We start from the raw sequence: 21512 nt of genomic DNA on the forward strand, positions 1-21512 counted from the left end.
TGGTCAGTCTTGGGAGGTTGTATTTTTCTAGGAAGTTGTCCATTTCTTCTAGGTTTTCCAGCTTGTTGGCATATAGGTTTTCATAGTAGTCTTTAATAATTCTTTGTATTTCCTTGGGGTCTGTCGTGATTTTTCCATTCTCATTTCTGATTATGTTGATTTGTGTTGACTCTCTTTTTCTCTTAATAAGTTTGGCTAGAGGCTTATCTATTTTGTTGATTTTCTCAAAGAACCAGCTCTTGGTTTCGTTGATTTTTGCTATTGTTTTATTCTTCTCAATTTTGTTTATTTCTTCTCTGATCTTTATTATGTCCCTCCTTCTGCTGACTTTAGGCCTCATTTGTTCTTCTTTTTCCAGTTTTAATAATTGTGATGTTAGACTATTCATTTGGGATTGTTCTTCCTTCTTCAAGTGTGCCTGGATTGCTATATACTTTCCTCTTAAGACTGCTTTTGCTGCATCCCACAGAAGTTGGGGCTTAGTGTTGTTGTTGTCATTTGTTTCTATATATTCCTTGATCTCTATTTTGATTTGTTCATTGATCCATTGATTATTTAGTAGCATGTTGTTAAGCCTCCATGTGTTTGTGAGCCTTTTTGTTTTCTTTGTAGAATTTATTTCTACTTTCATACCTTTGTGGTCTGAAAAATTGGTTGGTAGAATTTCAATATTTTGGAATTTACTGAGGCTCTTTTTGTGAGCTAGTATGTGGTCTATTCTGGAGAATGTTCCATGTGCACTTCAGAAGAATGTATATCCTGTTGCTTTTGGATGTAGAGTTCTATAGATGTCTGTTAGGTCCATCTGTTCTAGTGTGTTGTTCAGTGCCTGTGTGTCTTTACTTATTTTCTGCCTGGTGGATCTATCCTTTGGGGTGAGTGGTGTGTTGAAGTCTCCTACAATGAATGCATTGCAGTCTATTTCCCTCTTTAGTTCTGTTAGTATGTGCTTCACATATGCTGGTGCTCCTGTATTGGGTGCATATATATTTAGAATGGTTATATCCTCTTGTTGGACTGAGCCCTTTATCATTATGTAGTATCCTTCTTTATCTCTTGTTACTTTCTTTGTTTTGAAGTCTATTTTGTCTGATATTAGTACTGCAACCCTTGCTTTCTTCTCACTGTTGTTTGCCTGAAATATGTTTTTCCATCCCTTGACTTTTAGTCTATGCTTATCTTTGGGTTTAAGGTGAGTTTCTTGTAAGCAGCATATAGATGGGTCTTGCTTTTTTATCCCTTCTATTACTCTTTGTCTTTTGATTGGTGCATTAAGTCCATTTACATTTAGAGTGACTATTGAGAGATATGTACTTATTGCCATTGCAGGCTTTAGATTCGTGGTTACCAAAGGTTCAAGGTTAGCTTCTTTAGTATCTTACTGCCTAACTTAGCTCACTTATTGAGCTGTTATATACACTGTCTGGAGATTCTTTTCTTCTCTCCCTTCTTATTCCTCCTCCTCCATTCTTCATATGTTGTGTGTTTTGTTCTGTGCTCTTTTTAGGGGTGCTCCCATCTAGAGCAGTCCCTGTAGGATGTCCTGTAGAGGTGGTTTGTGGGAAGCAAATTCCCTCAGCTTTTGCTTGTCTGGGAATTGTTTAATCCCGCCATCATATTTAAATGATAGTCGTGCTGGATACAGTATCCTTGGTTCAAGGCCCTTCTGTTTCATTGCATTAAGTATATCATGCCATTCTCTTGTGGCCTGTAGGGTTTCTGTCGAGAAGTCTGATGTTAGCCTGATGGGTTTTCCTTTATAGGTGTCCTTTTTCTCTCTAGCTGCCTTTAAAACTCTTTCCTTGTCCTTGATCCTTGCCATTTTAATTACTATGTGTCTTGGTGTTGTCCTCCTTGGATCCTTTCTGTTGGGAGTTCTGTGTATTTCCATGGTCTGTTCGATTATTTCCTCCCCCAGTTTGGGGAAGTTTTCAGGAATTATTTCTTCAAAGAGACTTTCTATCCCTTTTCCTCTTTCTTCTTCTTCTGGTATCCCTATAATACGAATTTTATTCCTTTTGTATTGGTCACATATTTCTCTTAGTGTTGTTTCATTCCTGGAGATCCTTTTATCTCTCTCTATGTCAGCTTCTATATGTTCCTGTTCTCTGGCTTCTATTCCTTCAATGGCCTCTTGCATCTTATCCATTGTGCTTATATCTCCTTCCTGACATCTGTGATCTCCTTCCCGACTTCATCCCACTGCTCTTGCATTTTTCTCTGCATCTCATCCCACTGCTCTTGCATTTTTCTCTGCATCTCATCCCATTGCTCTTGCATTTTTCTCTGCATCTCTGTCAGCATGTTCATGATTTTTACTTTGAATTCTTTTTCAGGAGGACTAGTTAGGTCTGTCTCCCTCTCATGTGTTGTCTCTGTGATCTTTGTCTGCCTGTAGTTTTGCCTTTTCATGGTGATAGAGATAGTTTGCAGAGCTGGTACAAGTGACCGCTGGAAGAGCTTCCCTTCTTTGTTGGTTTGTGGCCTTTTCCTGGGAGAATAGCGACCTCTAGTGGCTTGTGCTGGGCAGCTGTGCGCAGACAGGGCTTCTGCTTCCTGCCCAGTTGCTTTGGGGTTTATCTCCGCTGTTGCTGTGGGCTTGGCCTGGCTGGGGCTGTTCCTCCAAAATGGTGGAGCCCCGTTGGAGGGGGAGCGGCCGGGGGGCTATTTATCTCCGTAAGGGGCCTCTGTGCTCCCTGCTGCCCAGGGGGTTAGAGTGCCCAGAGATCCCCAGATTCCCTGCCTCTGGTCTAAGTGACCTGTCCTGCCCCTTTAAGACTTCCAAAAAGCACTCTCCAAACCAAAACAACAACAGCAACAATGAGAGAGGGAACAGAAAGAAAAAAAAAGGAAAAAACACGTGATTTTTTTTTTTTTTTTTTGTCCTCAGGTGCCAGTCCCAGGCACCCGCTCACTGGTCCCGCTGCCCTGCCTCCCTAGCACCGGGGTCCCTTTCCCTTTAAGGCTTCCAAAAAGAGAGAAAAAAAGGGGAAAAACGCACGATTTCCTCCGTCCTCAGGTGCCGGTCTCAGGCACCCGTCCACAGGGAAAAACGCGCGATATTCTTTGTCCTCAGGCGCCAGTCCCAGGCACCCGCTCACCAGTCCCACCGCCCTGCCTCCCTAGCACCGGGATCCCTGTCCCTTTTAGGCTTCCAAAAAGCACTCGCAAAAAAGAGAGAAAAAAAAGGGGAAAAACGTGCCGGTCTCAGGCACCTGCCCCCCGGTCCCACAGGGAAAAACGTGCGATATTCTTTGTCCTCAGGTGCCGGTCCCAGGCACCCACTCACCAGTCCCGCCACCCTGCCTCCCTAGCACCAGGGTCCCTGTCCCTTTAAGGCTTCCAAAAAGCGCTCACAAAAGAGAAAAAAAAAAGGGGAAAAACGTGCTATTTCCTCCGGTCTCAGGCACCCGCTCGCCGGTCCCGCAGGGAGAAACGCGGGATATTCTTTGTCCTCAGGCGCTGGTCCCAGGCACCTGCTCACCGGTCCCGCCACCCTGCCTCCCTAGCAACGGGGGCCCGTCCCTTTAAGGCTTCCAAAAAGCACTCGCCAAAAAAAACCGCTCCGGTTTCTTTCCACCCGCCAGGAGCCGGGGGGAGGGGCGCTCGGGTCCCACCGGGCCGGGGCTTGTATCTTACCCCCTTCGCAAGGCGCTGGGTTCTTGCAGGTGTGGATGTGGTCTGGATGTTGTCCTGTGTCCTGTGGTCTCTATTTTAGGAAGATTTTTCTTTGTTATATTTTCATAGCTCTATGTGTTTTGGGGAGGAGATTTCCACTGCTCTACTCACGCCGCCATCCTGGCTCCACCTCTACTTTCATATTTTATACTAAGTTCTGAAATCTTGTGTGCATTTTACCCTTGCCACACATCTCAGTTTGGACAAGCTCATTCCAAGTGGTCAAGACCACATGTGGTAAGTGACCACTGTACTGACAGTTTATCTCTGGGGGATAACCAGCCCATTTTCTATGTAGGATCCATGAAAAAGAGGAAAAGAGATTTTGCCACTGTTACTGCTAGTCAGTTACTGGCTTAGGCAAAGCTAAGTGTCTTATTCCTGTACTGCATGGCTAATACAACCCACTAGATGAACTGAAAAGATACTGTATTATCTCAACATATATTTCCACTGATGGAGTAAAAATATATTTTTAAAGATGTGAATTATTTAGCTCAGGATGTGCAGAAAATATGGCAACTGCTTTTGGAAGATACAAAGATATTTTATTTATAGGCAACTAAACACAAAATACCATATCATGAAGAGTTTTTTAGTGATAGATTTTAAATATAACATTTAACACGACACAAAGCCCCAACTTCTGTGGGACGCAGCGAAAGCAGTCTTAAGAGGAAAGTATATAGCGATCCAGGCACACTTGAAGAAGGAAGAACAGTCCCAAATGAATAGTCTGACATCACAATTATCAAAACTGGAAAAAGAAGAACAAATGAGGCCTAACGTCAGAAGAAGGAGGGACATAATAAAGATCAGAGAAGAAATAAACAAAATTGAGAAGAATAAAACAATAGCAAAAATCAACGAAACCAAGAGCTGGTTCTTTGAGAAAATCAACAAAATAGATAAGCCTCTAGCCAAACTTATTAAGAGAAATAGAGAATAAACACACATCAACAGAATCAGAAATGAGAATGGAAAAATCACGACAGACTACACAGAAATACAAAGAATTACTAAACCCTACTATGAAAATGTATATGCTAACAAGCTGGAAAACCTAGAAGAAATGGACAACTTCCTATAAAAATACAACCTTCCAAGACTGACCAAGGAAACACAAAAGATAAACAAACCAATTATGAGCAAAGAAATTGAAACGGTAATCAAAAAACTACCCAAGAACAAAACCCCTGGGCCAGACAGATTTACCTTAGAATTTTATCAGACACAGAGAAGACATAATACCCATTCTCCTTAAAGTTTTCCAAAAAATAGAAGAGGAGGGAATACTCCCAAAGTCATTCTAAGAAGCTAACATCACCCTAATACCAAAACCAGGCAAAGACCCCACCAAAAAAGAAAATTACAGACCAATATCCCTGATGAATGTAGATGCAAAAATACTCAATAAAATATTAGCAAACAGGATTCAACAGCATATCAAAAGGATCATACAACATGACCAAGTGGGATTCATCCCAGGGATGCAAGGATGGTACAACATTCGAAAAACCATCAACATCATCTACCATATCAACAAGAAGGACAAAAACCACATGATGATCTCCATAGATGCTGAAAATGCATTTGACAAAATTCAACATCCATTCATGATAAAAACTCTCAGCAAAATGGGAATAGAGGGCAAGTACCTCAACATAATAAAGGCCATATATGATAAACCCACAGCCAGCATTATACTGAACAGCGAGAAGCTGAAAACATTTCCTCTGAGATCGGGAACCAGACAGGGATGCCCACTCTCCCCACTGTTATTTAACATAGTACTGGAGGTCCTAGCCACGGCAATCAGACAAAACAAAGAAATACAAGGAATCCAGATTGGTAAAGAAGAAGTTAAACTGTCACTATTTGCAGATGATATGATACTGTACATAAAAAACCCTAAAGACTCCACTCCAAAACTACTAGACCTGATATTGGAATACAGCAAAGTTGCAGGATACAAAATTAACACACAGAAATCTGTAGCTTTCCTATACACTAACAACGAATCAATAGAAAGAGAAATCAGGAAAACAATTCCATTCAGCATTGCATCAAAAAGAATAAAATACCTAGGAATAAACCTAACCAAAGAAGTGAAAGACTTATACTCTGAAAACTACAAGTCACTCTGAAGAGAAATTAAAGGGGACACTAATAAATGGAAACTCATCCATTTAATTTTGACGAATTAATATCGTCAAAATGGCCATCCTGCCCAAAGCAATATACAGATTTGATGCAATCCCTCTCAAATTACCAGCAACATTCTTCAATGAATTGGAACAAATAATTCAAAAATTCATATGGAAACACCAAAGACCCCAAATAGCCAAAGCAATCCTGAAAAAGAAGAATAAAGTAGGGGGGATCTCACTCCCCAACTTCAAGCTCTACTACAAAGCCATAGTAATCAAGACAATTTGGTACTGGCACAAGAACAGAGCCACAGACCAGTGGAACAGATTAGAGACCCCAGAAATTAACCCAAACATATATGGTCAATTAATATTTGATAAAGGATCCATGGACATACAATGGCAAAATGACAGTCTCTTCAACAGATGGTGCTGGCAAAACTGGACAGCTACATGTTGGAGAATGAAACTGGACCATTGTCTAACCCCATATACAAAGGTAAACTCAAAATGGATCAAAGACCTGAATGTAAGTCATGAAACCATTAAACTCTTGGAAAAAAACATAGGCAAAAACCTCTTAGACATAAACATGAGTGGCTCTTCAAGCCGAACTTGATCACACGCTTGTCAACGCCCCCAATGTCGCCACAGTATTTACGTTAATAACAAAGCGACTTCCCCCTGGGAAAAGCAAACCACCTTCCTGCTTGGCTGACCTCCCGCGGTCTGTGAGCAGCGGGACCCCTGCAGAGGAAAGGCGCCTCCAAGCCCACTCGCCCGGGCATGGGGAGGGAGGCTGTAGGACCGGATGGTGGCGGGAGCAGGGCCCCTCCCAGGCGACCGCAGCCAGAGACAACAGGGGAAACCGCACTCCCGTCCGGAGCTTCACCAAGGCCTCGGGGCGCTGGACTAAGTGGACCCTGGTGGAGGTTCCCAAGAATCGGTAGTTTATATAAACTGTTTTTTGAGGGAGGAAATGGCCTTAAAGGAACCAATTTATTAAAAAACAAAAGCATGGAAATCCCTTAAATAATGTAATGTACATTTTTTTATAAGGCTGCATCAAATTCCTGGGAGAAGAGTAAAAGGAAATAAATGAGCACACCACACCGCTGCCTGCTGGCAATTAGCTTTACAGTCAGGGCCCTGGCTCTGTGTTTGACCTCAGGTCAGTCTTCACCTCTCTGAGCTTCATTTCCGCCTCTGAATATGGGGAAAGCAGGTCTTTGCGCACAGTTGTTGGGTCTGTGAAGTGGGGTGGATTTTGTAAAGAGGTGCTGAATAAGTGAGTGCTGATGTGCCTCGTATCGGCCTCCCTCTCGCCCTCACAGTTCACTTGGGAAGCCAGGGCCATGGGCATAAACAGTTTGGTGTCAGGACAAAGTCTGCAGGCCTAAAGGGCTTGACCCCCAGAGCCCGCCCCTTCCGCCTGACCTACCCCACCGCCAGGACCCCGCCACAGGTCCCGTTTATCAGAAACCGTAACTAAAATAAAGCATGGGGTCCCAGGCCCTCCACCCTGCATCTCCTCAGGTGTGGTCCCTGGAGCAGGAGACGTGTTCGGTGACCCCAGGCTGGGGTAGGGACGAGCGGGCACGGCACCTGGCCCTGGTCCTCCACTATCTCTCCAGCAGCAGCCCAGACATCATCCAGGCCAGGCAGCGTCTTTCTCTGGATCACTCAAGCTGGAGGCCTCTTGTGGTTCCAGTGCCCTCCCCAAGTGCCAGGTCCCAGAGCAACAATAGCTGTGGGCAAAATATGAACTGTGACAAGAGGGAGGGCCCAGGAGCCGTGCATTTCCTGGGACTCTGGAGGTCTGCTACTGCAGAGAGGCAGACACCAGACCCCAGTAGGCCAGGCCCCCATTCATGAAAGGCCAAGGGCAAGATCTGACCCAAGGACTGATGTATGAACTGCATGGTTTCCTTGGAGCCAGCTGGGCACAGGCTGACAGAGAAGCAAGAACAGCCCTGTGCCGAGGAAGGAAGGGGAAGATAGAGCCATCTCCTGACCTGCTGGCCAGCAAAGGGCCAGGACATTGAGGCCGCTGCGTTCTGAGAGTCAGGCCTCTGTTGTGCTAGATGATCATTTGTTCACTGACAGGCTTCCCCTCCCTGCCTTTCAGAAAATGTTTCTGACTTCCCTGCCCCCAGCCATCGCAACACGCCTATTCCATCCACGTCCTGCTCCCACCCAAACTGACCCAGCCCTCTTCTTTCCTCAAGGGGCCCCCAGGGACCATGGGTACCTCCAAGCTCTACACCCTGGTGCTAGTCCTTCAGCCTCAGCGAGTTCTCCTCGGCATGAAGAAACGAGCCTTCGGGGCCGGCCGGTGGAATGGCTTCGGGGGCAAAGTTGAGGATGGAGAGACCATCGAGGAGGGGGCCAAGAGGTGAGGGAGGTGGGCCTGAGCACAGAACCAGCTGCAGAGCCTGACCCGATTTCCCCACTTAGAGCTTGGGGCCTGGGGTGTGTACTGGGTCTGAGCCTGCAAAATGGGAATCTTAAAAGTCACAGTTCCTCTTAGGGTTGTCAGGAAGATCGAGGACATGACATGAGGACTTGGAAGAGTAGTCAGTGCTGAGGACAGGAGCTGTAGTCGGGGGCGGGAGCAGTTAGGATGCATTTGGGGAGTGTGTGTGGCTTGAGAAGTCCTGGTTTCCTCTCCAGTGAGGGGTGTGCCCAGCCCCTTGGCTCTTGTGCAGGGGAGCTGATGAGTGTTTTGACTGGATGCCTTTGCACGGTGTCAGGTAATCCTCAGCACAATCACAGCCTCCCATGGGAAGGAACCAAGGCCCCGAAGGTCAAGCAGCTTTGCTGAGATACCTCACCCCCCAGACATCATCCTGTGCCTTCCTCTCTCCTCACAGGCATGTGTGAAGGAGACTGGGGTCAACATAGCAAAGCGCTGCACAAACTGTAGCTCCTGTTAATGTCATTCTGGGAGCGTTGGCAGCCCATCAGGCCACCTTCCCGAGAGAAGAGAACAGCTCCCCAAATGCATATTAAGGAAGTTTCTTTAAGACAGGAATGCTGGCAACGTTGCAGCCCAGTGGCTTTCAAGTTTGGGTTTTTTTTTAAAAGTCAGAAGTCACAGTAAAAAATGTTTATACTCTGATAACAGCAAAACCCTTCCTATGTGAAAGTATTCCAGTGTAGTCCCCATGCTTTATTTGAATCACCAGTCACAGTCCACTAAGCGACTTCACAGTGCACAGCAGGCCATGGCCCACAGTTTGAAAGCCCTGCATGGTGTTCCCACCGTGCACCTCAACTCCTCGGCCTGGAACCCAGGGCTGCAGCCATTTATGCCCTTAGTCATCTGTTTTTACAAGTACTGGGACACAGCTGGGAGAAGCCCAGTCTTGTGAGACTCCGGCACTTAGCCCTGTGAGCCATACCTGGGTTGGGACAGGCTGCAGGAGAAACGGAGTGGAGAATGGACAGCAATGGGGGCCCTGGTGGTCACTTTGCCAACCGCAAATGTGTCCTTCCAAGACTGGTCCTTGGGTCACTGGCTTATGTAATGCCCACCACCACTGCTCAGTGTCAGGCACAGAGGAGCAGGTCCCAGCCACTGCCCCTAGTCGCTGCTGGGCCCTGGGGGTGTGCAGAGAGCAGGTCTAGTGGACACCCAGTGGTCCAGGGCATCCGGAGTAGAGGGAGAGCAGGTAAGGGCGCAGAACTCCCAAAGGGCCTGCCATTCGGTCCCAGCAAGTGGAAGGTGGAGGGGCACCATGCCCCAAAGCACCGGGGGCTAAGGAGACTCCTTGGGAGGGGCCGCAGATGTCTTCACCTCAGCCCCTTGCCATGCTGGTGACAAGAAAACCCCCATGGTCCCTGAAGCAGCCCACGGTTATGAACTTTCCCTCCTGTCCTCCCAACAGTGTTCATGCACAGAATGGGAAACGGACAGAAGGACCCTCAGTAAAGAGTACTGAGTGGGCTTGAGGTTAGGTAGGAAACCTCTTTCCACACAAGCATGTGGTTTCTGTCCCTGAATGTATCTTGAATGTATCTGGGTGTCACCCTCTGCTGCGGCATCCAGACCATCCCCTCTCACGTTGACAGGTGGAGGAACCTCCTACCTGGAACCCCAATCCACAGTCTGTTCTCCACATGACTGCCAGGTGACCCTCCTGATTAAGGCTGGGTTGGGGTTGAGCTCTGGGGCTGGGTCCAGGTCTGGAGGTCTGGGTAGGGGTCTGGGGGTGTAGATCTGGGTCCGAGTCTCTCTGACTCATGCATTAAGTGCCTCTATCAGCTCCCAGTGCACTAAACGACCTGTCATTCACTGAGCCCCCAAGTGCAGCGCCCAGCTGCCCCTCATGTTGGCTCCCATCCCCCTCCTCCCGGCTCCCCATGTTGGGCCCCTCCAGGCCTTCCAGTTAGGAAAGCTAAGTGGCCTACACCCCTGTGCAGATCACACTGTGCACTGAACGACTCTCTTCTGTCTCTTCTGTCTGTGTTCCCCCACAAGCACACCCTGAGGCCACGACTGGGGGCTTTTTCTCAGTTTGTTTTGAAGTCAACGTGCCCAAATCATCAGGGGGTTTTCAAGAAATAGGTTGGTCTTTTAGCCTGTACGCGAATCAAGAAACAGAAATGGAGCCAGATGCTGCCCTCTGGTGGGCAGCCTCACTGGGCCGCCGGCACCGCTGGAGAGCCAGCCGCCCGTCCAGAGTGGCATAGGTGGAACCCCGCCACAGGCCCTCCGTGCCTGGCTACTCCCCTCGCGGTGTCTGTGGGCGCCTGGGTGCTCTACCGTGGGGCTGGGAGTGTGTTCTCGTGGTGGATGTCCCCCCTGGGGAATAGAGGGGTCTGGCCTTAATAAGCATTGCTCGTTTAGCAAAGCAGCTGGGCTCTGACTCCGCAGAGCTGAGTGCGCTTCCTCCAGACCCGTGGACGCAATGGACACATTGCATGTGGACCGCCGGCAGCTGTGTATGATGCCTCGCTGAGGCTTGCCCTGCGTTGCCCTGAGGACTCAGATGGCCTCCTGGGTGTCCTCGTTTGTGAAGTGTCTGCTCATCTTTTGCCCATTTTTTTTACCCAGTTGCCTTTTTCTTACTGATCTGTAGTTTCTCATACGTTTTACTATGTCCTTGTTGAGTTTCTGACCTCACAGTTTGATGGTGTTTTTAGGCATATACATGTTAAGTATTGTCTTGGGAACTGGCCCTTTTCCCACCATGGGGTGCCCCCAATCGCTTCCCTTCCTCTGCAGGCGGCTCCATCTGAATGCAGGAGAGCTACTCCTGCCTGCCTGTCAGTGCTGGCCTGGCATGTTTTCTCCATCCATTCACTTTCATCTACATTTTTAACCTTTGTGCTTTTATACTTTTAATCTTTATTTGTAAAGTGGGATCCTCATGGACACCACATAGCCTGGTCTTTTTTTGATCCTGATGATGTCTCCTTTGAGAGCATTTGGGCCCTCGGTGTGCATGACGGTGGATAAAGCCAGGCTGGTGTCAGCACATTCATTGGTTCTCTGTGCCCCTGTTCTTCATAATGTGCTCATGTGGACTTGCAGAACTTCCACTCTTCTCCTGTCTTGTGTGGTTCTCAGTGGGCATTTTACATGATCTATTCTCTCTCCTTATCTTAACTGTTTTTTATCTGTTTTGTTCTGTTTTGATCTGTTTTAGTGGTTGCTCATGTTTGCAGTGAACATCACAGCTAAGCCAGGTCCACCCCCAGACAGCTTGAGAGCACCTTATAAATAAAGGGATCCAACTCCTGCCGCCTGCTCCATCCCCTGGCTGTCACACAAATGCCAGGCAGGATAGACAGCAACCAAGCCCATCATCGCTGTTAAACTGAACAAACCCTTACCTGTTAGGGCAACTAAGAAAACAAACTCTTGACCCTTCCGTCCTCTCCCTTTGATGCTTTCCCTTTCTTTATGCAACCCAGGCTTCTGACCTGCCTGGTCCTTCTCTCTAAAGAACTTCTTTAAATATTTCTGCAGGTTGAGCCCCTCCATTTTTGTTTTGAGAAGTCATTTTGCCATCCGTTTTGAAGGGTGATTTCAGAGACGTGACTGTGGGCTGGTGGTTTTTCTCTCAGCACTTTGCATATTCACTCTAATCCTTGCTTCCATGATTTCTGAGCAGTCAGGGGTGTTCGTTCCATTTGCCCCTCTGTGGGCCATGGACCTTTTCCTCCCACTTCTTTCAGCATGCTTTATCCCTGAGTCTGTAGTTTGGAGACAGTGCACCTGGGTGTTGTTTTTTGAATATTTATCCTGCTTGGTGTCCCCTGAGTTTCCTGAATCTGTGGTTTGGTGCCTGACATTAATTTGGGGAAACTGAGTCATTGTTGTCTGAACATTTCTCTGCTCCTTTCTCTCCCTCGCCTGTGTTCCCACCTGGTGTCTCTCACGGCTATTTCGGTAGTCCCAGAGCCCTCAGTGTTCTGGTTTTTCAGTCTTCCCTCTTTGCTTTTCGTCTTTGAGCATTCCATCAAGAGGGCCTCGTGCCCAGAGGTTTGCTCCTCAGCTGCATGCAGCCTGCTAACAAGCCCCTCAGAGGTGCTGGTCATCTCTGTGGCCGCTTGGGGCTGCAGGACTCCAGGTCCGTCCTTAGGTTACGCCTCTGCACTCACTGCCGGTCTGTTCCCACACCCCATCCACCTCGCCCGCCCTTGGTGGAGCAGCCCTACTTGCTGTAAAGCACGGGTCTGAGGACTCCAGCACCCCTGCCTGCTGCTCTGGCTCTCATGGCTCTCTCTTCACATAACCTTTTCTGGCCATTTAGTGTGCTTGTAATTCTTCCTCTATACCCAGACCCAGTGCACCAGGTGAAAGGAACTGTCAGCTGGCCTCGGGACCACAGTGAGGTGGTGGCATGAGCACTGGCCCCATGGCTAGCAGGTGTGTTCGTGGGTCTGTGTCCCTGGACTGTGACCCTCACAAGTGAGTCTCCATCTCTCTCTCTCCCCTTCAGGGGGACAGAGTGGCTGGGGAGGGCAGGAGCTGACGGTTTTCTTCCCCATGTCAGTCAGGCTGTGGGTGCCTAACATCTCCCAGGGGAGGCCCCTGGCAAGAGCAGAGCCAGGGAGCAGGGGGGTTGGTTCACGGCGGCTTCTGGCCTTGTCGGTCCTGGGGTAGGTCTTCCTCGAGGACACAGCTCCCCTGTGCTCATCCCCCTCGTGGATCCAAGAAGACATGGAAGTTTTTCCAGTCTGTTCAGCTTTACTTTTGTTAGGATGGAGGGGTGATGTGCAGGCTCCTTACAGCTGAAGGAGAAGCCAGAAGCATCTGTAGATGTTCTAGACTGACTTGTTGGATAAATTGCACGTTATCTTCTCTCTCTGGCTTGTCTTTCTACTCTTAGTGATGTTTTGATAAACAGAGAAGCTTGTCATTTTAATGCAGCCCCACATACAGCTTTTCTTCACAGTCACCCTTTTTTACACCCTTTTAAAGAAATATTTGCCTGTGCTGAGTTCTTCTAAGGAGATACTCACCTGTCTTCTCTTCTAAAACTCTCAGGAGCATTACACCTTAAATCTATCAGGAATTGAGTTTCAAGTATGGCATAAGGTCAGGATCCTTCCATTCCATACAGACATCCAGCTGACAGGACCATTTACTGAAAAGACCATGCTTCCCACGGTGCTGCATGGCCACCTTCTAACATGTCAGCAGGGACGTGGAGCCACGAAGCCACTTTCCTCTGACACCGTCTCCAGGGCCTGCACAGGGCCAGCCTTGGGGCATTAGATGGCTCAGTGGAAAAACCCGGTTGGCCCAGTTGCCCAGGCACCACGGGACCCTCCAGGCTCTCCCTGGACAACCAGATGCCACTGGAGCTGCAGTCCCCCGCCCGCACCTCACTCCTTCCTCATGGCCTCATCGCAGATCACAGAGCCATTGTGAAATTGAAGACTTGTGCTCAGATTCAGCTTTCTTGTGGAGGACTCCCTTACCTCCCAGGCTCATGATTCTGCACACTTTAGGGCCCTGCTGTGGCAGACAGCGCAGAGGACGCCTCTCCCAGCTGCACCTTGCTCCTGAGTGACACCCGGGTGTCCACAAGAGCAGGCCCTGACCCTGCAGGCTGCATGCTCCCTGGAGAGCCTGCTCCCTGTGGCCATGGGGCACTCATGGTTCCCACACCGACAAGCAGCAAGCAGGAGCACCAGGTCATCACCCTGACTGTGTTCTTCAGTGGGGCAGGAGAGGCCTCACCCTGACGCGGGGGCAGAGTTTCAGCATCCAGGGCCCCCCTGCCACCCCAGTTTGCCTGTGGACCACATGGCTCCCGTGGCGGCCTCTCCTCTCCCCTGGTGGCAGCCTAGAGTGCAGGGTGTGTAGGACACCCTTTGACAGAGGACTGCCCCTGCCAGCTGATGGAATGCTCTGATGCTGACAAGGAGCAGGCCGAGATGAGGCCCAGGGCCTGCCAGTCTCAGGGATGGCTGCCCGTACGTGTGCATGCAGCTGATCCTTAGGCCCATTGCCCTGGCATCTGATGTGCATGTGACTCACAGTAGCCCCGGAGTCCAGCCTGGTGCATGCTTTACCCACTGCACTGTCCTTTTGCCCTTTGGGCTTCCAAAGCAGGCCCCAATTCAAGAAGAGGTTCACACGCCCACAGGCTCAGAGGGCCATGTCTGGTCATCCCTTCCTCTGTGCCAGTGTCCCTGTCGGGGAGGCCCTCGGAGCTTCAGGGAGATGATTCTCTTGGGGGGAGGGGGACCTGGGAGCCCCCAGAGTTGAGGTTGGGCTGTAGGCGGGTGGAGTGTGCCGACCTTTCTGGCCAGCATCCCTGATGGCCCCCAACGCAGTGGGGATTCAGAGCTCCATGTTCAAAGGACTCCAGGAGGCAGTGCAGGACGAGGACTGGTGGTGGGACCCCCAGGCCACACAGGCCTGGGAATGCAGGTGCCTTGCTCCCAGGTGCTTGGCTGCCCAATTTAGTGTCACGTGTCACTCGTCCTGTCCTCCACCTGCCATGTGGGGACCAGCAGATAGAATCACAGGTTGACAGAGCTGTGTCATCTCCATCTGCCTCGTCATTCCCACCCGAGAAACAGAGCCTCCACTCTGTCACCAAAGAGAGAGATTTCATACACTGCCATGCGCCTAGGAAACATTAACCAAAACTGCTGAAAATGGTAAATCAGTGGGTGAAGCTTGTAAAAATGAGACGAGTCAGCCTGCTGCCAGAGCGCCTCCGTTACGTCTAACTGGGGAGCCACTAGCACCCCCCAAGGGCAACACACATTCGTCTTTTTAGGTCAAGTCTGATTTTAATTAACCATCTCAATGAATAAATCCCAGCTTTCAAAAGAGCAGCTGGCCTGCATCTAAAGGCAGCAGATAAGGGTCCCGACCAGGGCTGAGGAAGGGCAGGGCAGGCCCACACCAGGAAGGCGTCTGTTCATAGAGGCATTTCACCAGCATGATACGTCTAGCGAGCAGAGTGGGGTTCCTGACTCCTCGGTACTGGCACAGAAAGTAATGATGCCTTGTGTTCCTAACAGGTCAAAGCAAAAACACTCCACGCACATCTATAAACGGCCAGACATAATTAGAGCATTTTTATGGAACAAAAATAAACATAAGGCAGTGGGGGAGTGAGGGTCTCTAAAGGGAGGAGATGGAGCCCTGTGGCTGCAGTGGCTCTGGCCCAGAATCCTGAGCACATCCCCTCCAGAGAGCGCTGCTGAGGAGCGGGGAACAGCCTGTGGGCCGAGGACCAAGGGGCCTGGCACCTGTGCATGGTTGGAGCTTCTCAGTATACAACACAAGAGTTGAAAAACTAGTTGAATTCCTTAAGGTGTAGCGTGTCACTCTCCTGCATGAAAAGCACACGACATGCCAGCAGTTGTTCACAGGGAAGCACGGAGGGAACGGGCCCAGAGGGGAGCACCAGAGCTGTCCCCGGGGTCCTGGGCGATGAGGCCATGGGTCTCTGCCAGTCTGTCTCCAGTGAACGTGCCAATTGGAAATGCTTTCAAGAGGCAACAGCATTGGCCTGTGGGGGGCACCCTGGTTCCACTGGTGTGAGCCACACCTGCCTGCTCAGCGGCTGAGACCACAGCCCAGGGAGCCGGTGGGGAGGGGCCCTGAGACGGGGGACACAGCGGGCATGAGCTCTGTCCACTGGGACCACTGCACATCTTGGCCGGGGCGGGGGCGTCTCCTTAGTGGAACAGAAGTTACAGCAACTCCTCCTCCATTAGAGACTGGGGACCTACAGGGCGATCCCGTGCTCTCAGCACGGCTGTGAGGAAGGATGGTGCCTCGGCAGGACGCTTGTGGTTTGTGGTCTGCAGCCCTCATGGGGTGGCAGCCTGCAGGGAGGGCTGGATCTGAAGGACCAGCCAGGCTCTACCCCCAGCCTCCTGGGAGACCTCTGGGCCTGCCGTGGCGCAGTACAGAGGGTGCTGACCAGGTCGGCTTGCGCACCCTGAACTGGCTCCTCACAATCTTGACCCCTTTCCAGAATCTCTGAACCAAATCAGAGTTTTTAAAGTTGTCGGCTGGCTGCCAAGTTCTGCCAGACTGAGAAAAACGCACACACTCCAGATGACGCCCCAGGATTCCAGCCCATGCTTCCCGTCGGCAGCCCCAGGCCCTCGGGGCACCTGCCCAGACATGCTCCTCATGCTCCACCGCTGTCAGCTCTGCGCAAACGTGGGTGCCTTGCTTACTGTCACCTTCTTTCTGTCTGTCTGCCCTCCCTCCGCCCACAGGGAGCTGCAGGAGGAGAGTGGTCTGACGGTGGACACGCTGCAGAAGGTGGGCCAGATCATGTTCGAGTTCGTGGGTGAGCCTGAGCTCATGGACGTGCACATCTTCTGCACAGACAGTGTCCAGGGGACACCCATGGAGAGCGATGGTGAGCCCGGGTGGGCAGGGGAGTCAGGCCAGAGCTGGGGGCAGCCTGCCTCCCTCTGCCTTCAAGGCAGGCACAAGGAGACGGCGTGCGTTCCCACCCAGGACTGCTTAAGTAACTCCTCCTGAAGCTCAGTTTAAGTCTGGCTGGACATCAGTCCTTCCTTTTCACCCTGCAGAAATGTGCCCTCAATGGTTCCAGCTGGACCAAATACCCTTCAACAACATGTGGCCAGATGACAGCTACTGGTTTCCCCTTCTGCTTCAGGGGAAGAAATTCCATGGGTACTTCAAGTTCCAGGGTCCAGACGCCATCCTGGACTACACACTACGTGAGGTGGACAAAGTCTAGGAACCTGCTTGCTCTCCGGCCACGGGAATTGCTGCCCCACAGCGACGACTGGCCCTCTGGGCTGTGGGCAGTTGGAACTTAGGGTTTCTGTTTGCAGAGTGATTGGATGGGAAGGTATAAAATAAATGTCTTTTATGTTTTCACCATTCTCCACAAGCCCAGCAGAGCCAGCCCAGTTGCGTCCTCAGGAAGCCACCAGGCATGTGGGCTGTGGCCCACGCCACAGGACAGAGATGGGAGATGCAGACCTGAGGGGCAGAGGGGACAGCTCTTCTGTCCCCATGGCGGACAGCTGGGGAAGTAGGGCTGGGCACTGGCTGGTGCAGCACCACAGGCTCTTGTTGGGATCAGAAGGGTGGGCTGTATGATGGGTCCTCTCATCAAACACCCTGAAAGTTTCCCTTTCAAGGGGAAACAGGCAACATCAGGGCCCAGGGCTAAAATTCCAGTCTAATGAGTCACAGGCTAGTCACCCTCCCTGACCTAGGAGCACCAGGCCACCTTCATCCTGATTTCTGCCTGCCAGGAAGTTACGGGGTCACTACCACTTACGGAAAGAACACACAATGGTACTATTATCAATAGGTTTAATAGTTTATTGGTAAGAATCCCAGAAGGTAGGTCATTTGTAAACAATTCCAGTTTACTGGGTATAATAACTGATTCCTGCTGCTTATAAAGTGCTTCATACATGAACTGACTTGACTCATGCACAGTGATAGGGAAGCCCTCAGATACTGGCCCATCCTGAACTAAGCCAGACGAGAGGCCCATGTGTCCCCATGCTAGGCTGCCTGATCACATCTTCCCGTAATGAGAACACATCTGTGGGTCTCCACTAAGCAGAATGCAGCGGGGTCCCAGTGAAGGTCTGCTCCCATGGCCAGACCAAAGCAGCACTGGGGACCAGCCTTCCTAGGGCAGGAGGGCCAGGGTTTCTCTGAAAGGCCTCGGGACCGTGGAATGAGATGTCCTTTCAATGGGGCTGTAGCAAGGCAGGCTCCCCAGCCAGCCAGGAAAGCTGAGCTGCAAAGGTGAGCAGGTCCCCCAGGACAATATCGAGCACCAAATCCCAGGCCCCATGCCTGGGTACCCACCAGCAGCCCAGATACAGGGCTGACACGGAAGCTTCATGAGAAGATGGCCCTCTGCTGTCCCACTGCAGGCACTCTGCTGTCCCACTGCAGGCACCAGGGTGAAGGGACCTGCCCTAGGTCACTCCCAGGAAGTCAGCCCAGCAAGCCTCTCTTCCCATCAGCCCCCTACAGTGCCCAGGGCTGGGAGGACACTGAGGGCCAAGCACCCCTCCTAATGAGCCTCCACAAACAAGGAAAGGGCTCCAACCCAGAGCTTCTCATTCCCACCACGGGAATAAGATGCTACCAGGAATAAGGAATCCATGGCAGAAAGTATGCAAGGCTTGTCCTGGAACTCTGCTCAGCGACCTGTGAAAGCACCCAAATGTGCAGTGGGCACAGCCTCCTGCCTGCCTACCACTGGCCCCACGTGCAAGGTGTGTCCACCCCACCCAGCCTGCCTGCATGTGTCCAGCTCCACCATCCTGTGGTCACTCGTCCCTCACCCCACAGGCAGGCCCCTGGTGGTGGGGTGAGCAGCCGCCGCCACAGAGACAGGACAGGAGGCCTGGAGGCTGTGTTCTGCCTTGGGACTGTGTCGGGGGGCCCAGCCCTCCAGGCAGCAAAGTCCTCTAAAAGCAAGGCCCATTTGTACAGAGGGAAGGAGATCAGAAGGCTAAGACAGCCCAGAAACCCAGGCCAGTGGTCCAACAGTCCCCCTTCTCCACACTCGGGGGGATACTGACAGCCCGGGGAAGCGCATCACCATCACCATCTTGGGCCCAGGCTGGGGTGGCATGCAGCATGGCAGACCTTCCCACATCCCCAGGCTGAAGCCACTCACAGTGAGTCTGCAGCCCAGCCAATGCTGCTGTCTGGCCAAACCTGAGACACTTTGCCCTGGACTGAAGTCATGCATCAGCTCATCGGGGTTGCCTGCCAGTCTGCAGGCATCCAAATTTATCCCAAGGCCTCCACCTGCTTCTGGGTCCTGTGCACTGGGTGACGATATGCGTAAGGTGAAATATCAGATCTGAGACAAGGAGAAGTCCATTGCATCAGGCACTCACCCCTGCAAAGCAGGAACCTCAGGATGCCTGGGTGGCTAGGACCCCCACCTACCACCACCCAGGCCTGTGGCACAGTGAACTTGAAGGCGGCCCGAAGGCCAGGGGGCCTGTCTGGCTCCAGGCCTCCATGCGATGACACAAAAGGGATTCTGAACAGGAAACTGCCAGGGCTGGGAACATCATCCCTGCAGAGGGCCAGGAACACGAGCTGGGCTGGCAGTGCACAGGAAGCCTGGGAGGGTTCTGGTTGCCCAGTGGAGAGGTTAGTTTAAGAGGGGGTTGGCTGCAGCAAGGCACAGCCCTCCTCCGGAGTCCAGCTGGAATGCTTCTACCCCCCCCCCTCTGCCCTTCCAGCCTCTGTTGTCTCTGTGCAATGAGGAGAGCAGCCCTTCCTGGTCCGCAGAGCAGAAGCACCAGCCCACCATACCACTGCCAGGCACATGGCATGGTCACACAGCAAGTGTGCACATTTGAACACACATGTGGTGGGACGCAGGACCCTTTACCCTCAAGGCCAGGCCCCAGGGTGCTTGCTCAACTCATCCCCAGAAGTCAACACAACACCCAGCGACCCCCAGTGCCAGCCTTCTCTGCTGGGCCCCGCTGCCGGCTCAAGTGTGCCTGCACCGCCCCTCCACCCCCAAGCCAGGCCATCTGCTAGCTGTGACTGGCTGCCCTCTCGCTGACCAGCTACACATGAGACAGCCACCTCCTTGTCCCGTGGCGGCATGCTGCTGCAGGACAGTCCTGCCCTCTCTGTATTTCAGCTCCTCTCTCCCTGCTCAGCTAATCCAGACCCTTCCTGACCTTTCTAGCAGGTGAGGCCCCCTGCACACAGCCCCAGGTACCATCTGCCGTGAAAACCTTCATTGCTGCCCTCCCCCTGGGCATCCGTTCCAGGGAACCTCAGACTAACAGGCAGAGTGCAGGCGTCAGGGCTGCGGGTGACAGGAACCCATCATGGCTGCACAGGCCCTGTGTGGCCTCAGCCTCCATGGATGCTCAGAGACCTGAAGTGGTGTCCTCGGCCCTGCTCCCCACATGGGGAGGAGAGCCATGCCACCTGGCCCCACTCAAGGGCATCAGCCCAAGGCTAGGGGCCCAGTGGGGTGGGGGGCAGCCGCTGTCTAAGGGAACTGAACAGGGACACAGCATTTGGAAAGAGGCTTTAGTGAGGCCCCGGAAGCACTTGGCACTAGTGAGGAGACACACCGTCCTGCAGGGACCTCAGGGGGGGCGGTGCTGCTGTTCTATCCCATGGAGAAGCAAGGCAGCTTGGACCTCAGGTCATTCCACACCTTACTCATCTGTGGGGGTAGAGGGCACAGTGCCCTGTGAGGGCTGGTGCCAGCTCCACAGCCCAATGCACAACCCCGGTGGCCTCCCTGAGAGCCACCAGATCTGACTGCACTGGCCCTTCCCTCCAAGTTCCAGGGCCCCAGCCTCCATGGCTGAACACCCAGTGAGGCACAGGCCAGACCAGGAGACTGGGGGCTGGTCCCCATCCCCTGCAGGCATGGCTGAAGGGGCCTGAGTCTGCTCAATGCAGAATGAGTGAGCACTGCTGTGTGGGTCCAGCACATCCTAACAGCTCCGAGGCACTGGCCTTCTGCTCAGCAGGCCAGACACCAGGACAACATCCACCACAAAAACAAAACGAGGTGGAGTAAGACACGGCCACCAGCACTCACAAGCACTCTGGCATCCAGGGTGAGGCCCGTGAGCACGAGGAGCAGAGAGGCTGGGGGTGCCCACGATCAGTGGTGAACAGTGGCCCGCGTGACAGCAAAAGCACACTGTGACCCTGGGAACGTGCAGCACACGTCACCCAACCAGGGGACTCACTGCACCACCTGCACCTGAGAAGTCTGGGGCCAGGCTCACGGCACCTAAGCCAGGTGGCACCAGCCTCGCCTGGGCGTCCTCCCTTAGTTCTCCCTCACTGAACAGTTTAGTCTGGATCCTGGCCCCCAGATTCTGGCTCAGGAGGTCTGAGACCTGTACCCTGTGATCCACATGTTGAACAAACACTGCGCATGGTTTGGCACAACAGGCCTCAGAGCAGGGTCTAGACTGGCCACTGGCCCCGTCACCACTGCTTCCCACCTGGATTGACAGCCCCCTTCTACCCATTAACTACCCTCCAAGCCATCGCCAATGACCTTCCTGAACCACAGGTCTGAGGTCATCCTATGCATTGCATACAGAAAGCTGCTCGGCCCCCATAAAAAGTGCCAGCATCCTGGACTGTACCCCTGACCCTGGGCTCTGCACAGGCCTCCATCGGACTGAGAGGCACCCAGTCCTCTGGCTGGCTGACCCCTCTGGACC

The 21512-nt window shown here is 51.8% G+C and overlaps 1 protein-coding gene across 1 annotated transcript; it reads left to right on the forward strand.

Moving 5' to 3' along the window:
- Positions 1 to 8071: 8071 nt before the first annotated feature.
- Positions 8072 to 17176, forward strand: LOC140843719 (oxidized purine nucleoside triphosphate hydrolase-like). Its single transcript, XM_073214164.1, has 3 exons — positions 8072 to 8223; positions 16542 to 16687; positions 16863 to 17176. The coding sequence occupies exons 1-3, from the start codon at positions 8072 to 8074 to the stop codon at positions 17033 to 17035; spliced, it is 471 nt and encodes a 156-aa protein (XP_073070265.1). The 3' UTR covers positions 17036 to 17176.
- The last annotated feature ends 4336 nt before the right edge of the window (positions 17177 to 21512 follow it).

This window comes from Manis javanica, chromosome 10, assembly GCF_040802235.1.
Source record: "Manis javanica isolate MJ-LG chromosome 10, MJ_LKY, whole genome shotgun sequence".
Taxonomy (NCBI): domain Eukaryota; kingdom Metazoa; phylum Chordata; class Mammalia; order Pholidota; family Manidae; genus Manis; species Manis javanica.

Excerpts from the sequence above, each read along its gene's own strand:
- LOC140843719 (XM_073214164.1), top strand. The coding sequence starts at position 8,072 with ATGGGTACCTCCAAGCTCTACACCCTGGTGCTAGTCCTTCAGCCTCAG. Across the intron at positions 8,224-16,541 it reads ATCGAGGAGGGGGCCAAGAG|GGAGCTGCAGGAGGAGAGTG; the intron begins GTGAGGGAGGTG and ends CTCCGCCCACAG. Across the intron at positions 16,688-16,862 it reads GACACCCATGGAGAGCGATG|AAATGTGCCCTCAATGGTTC; the intron begins GTGAGCCCGGGT and ends TTCACCCTGCAG.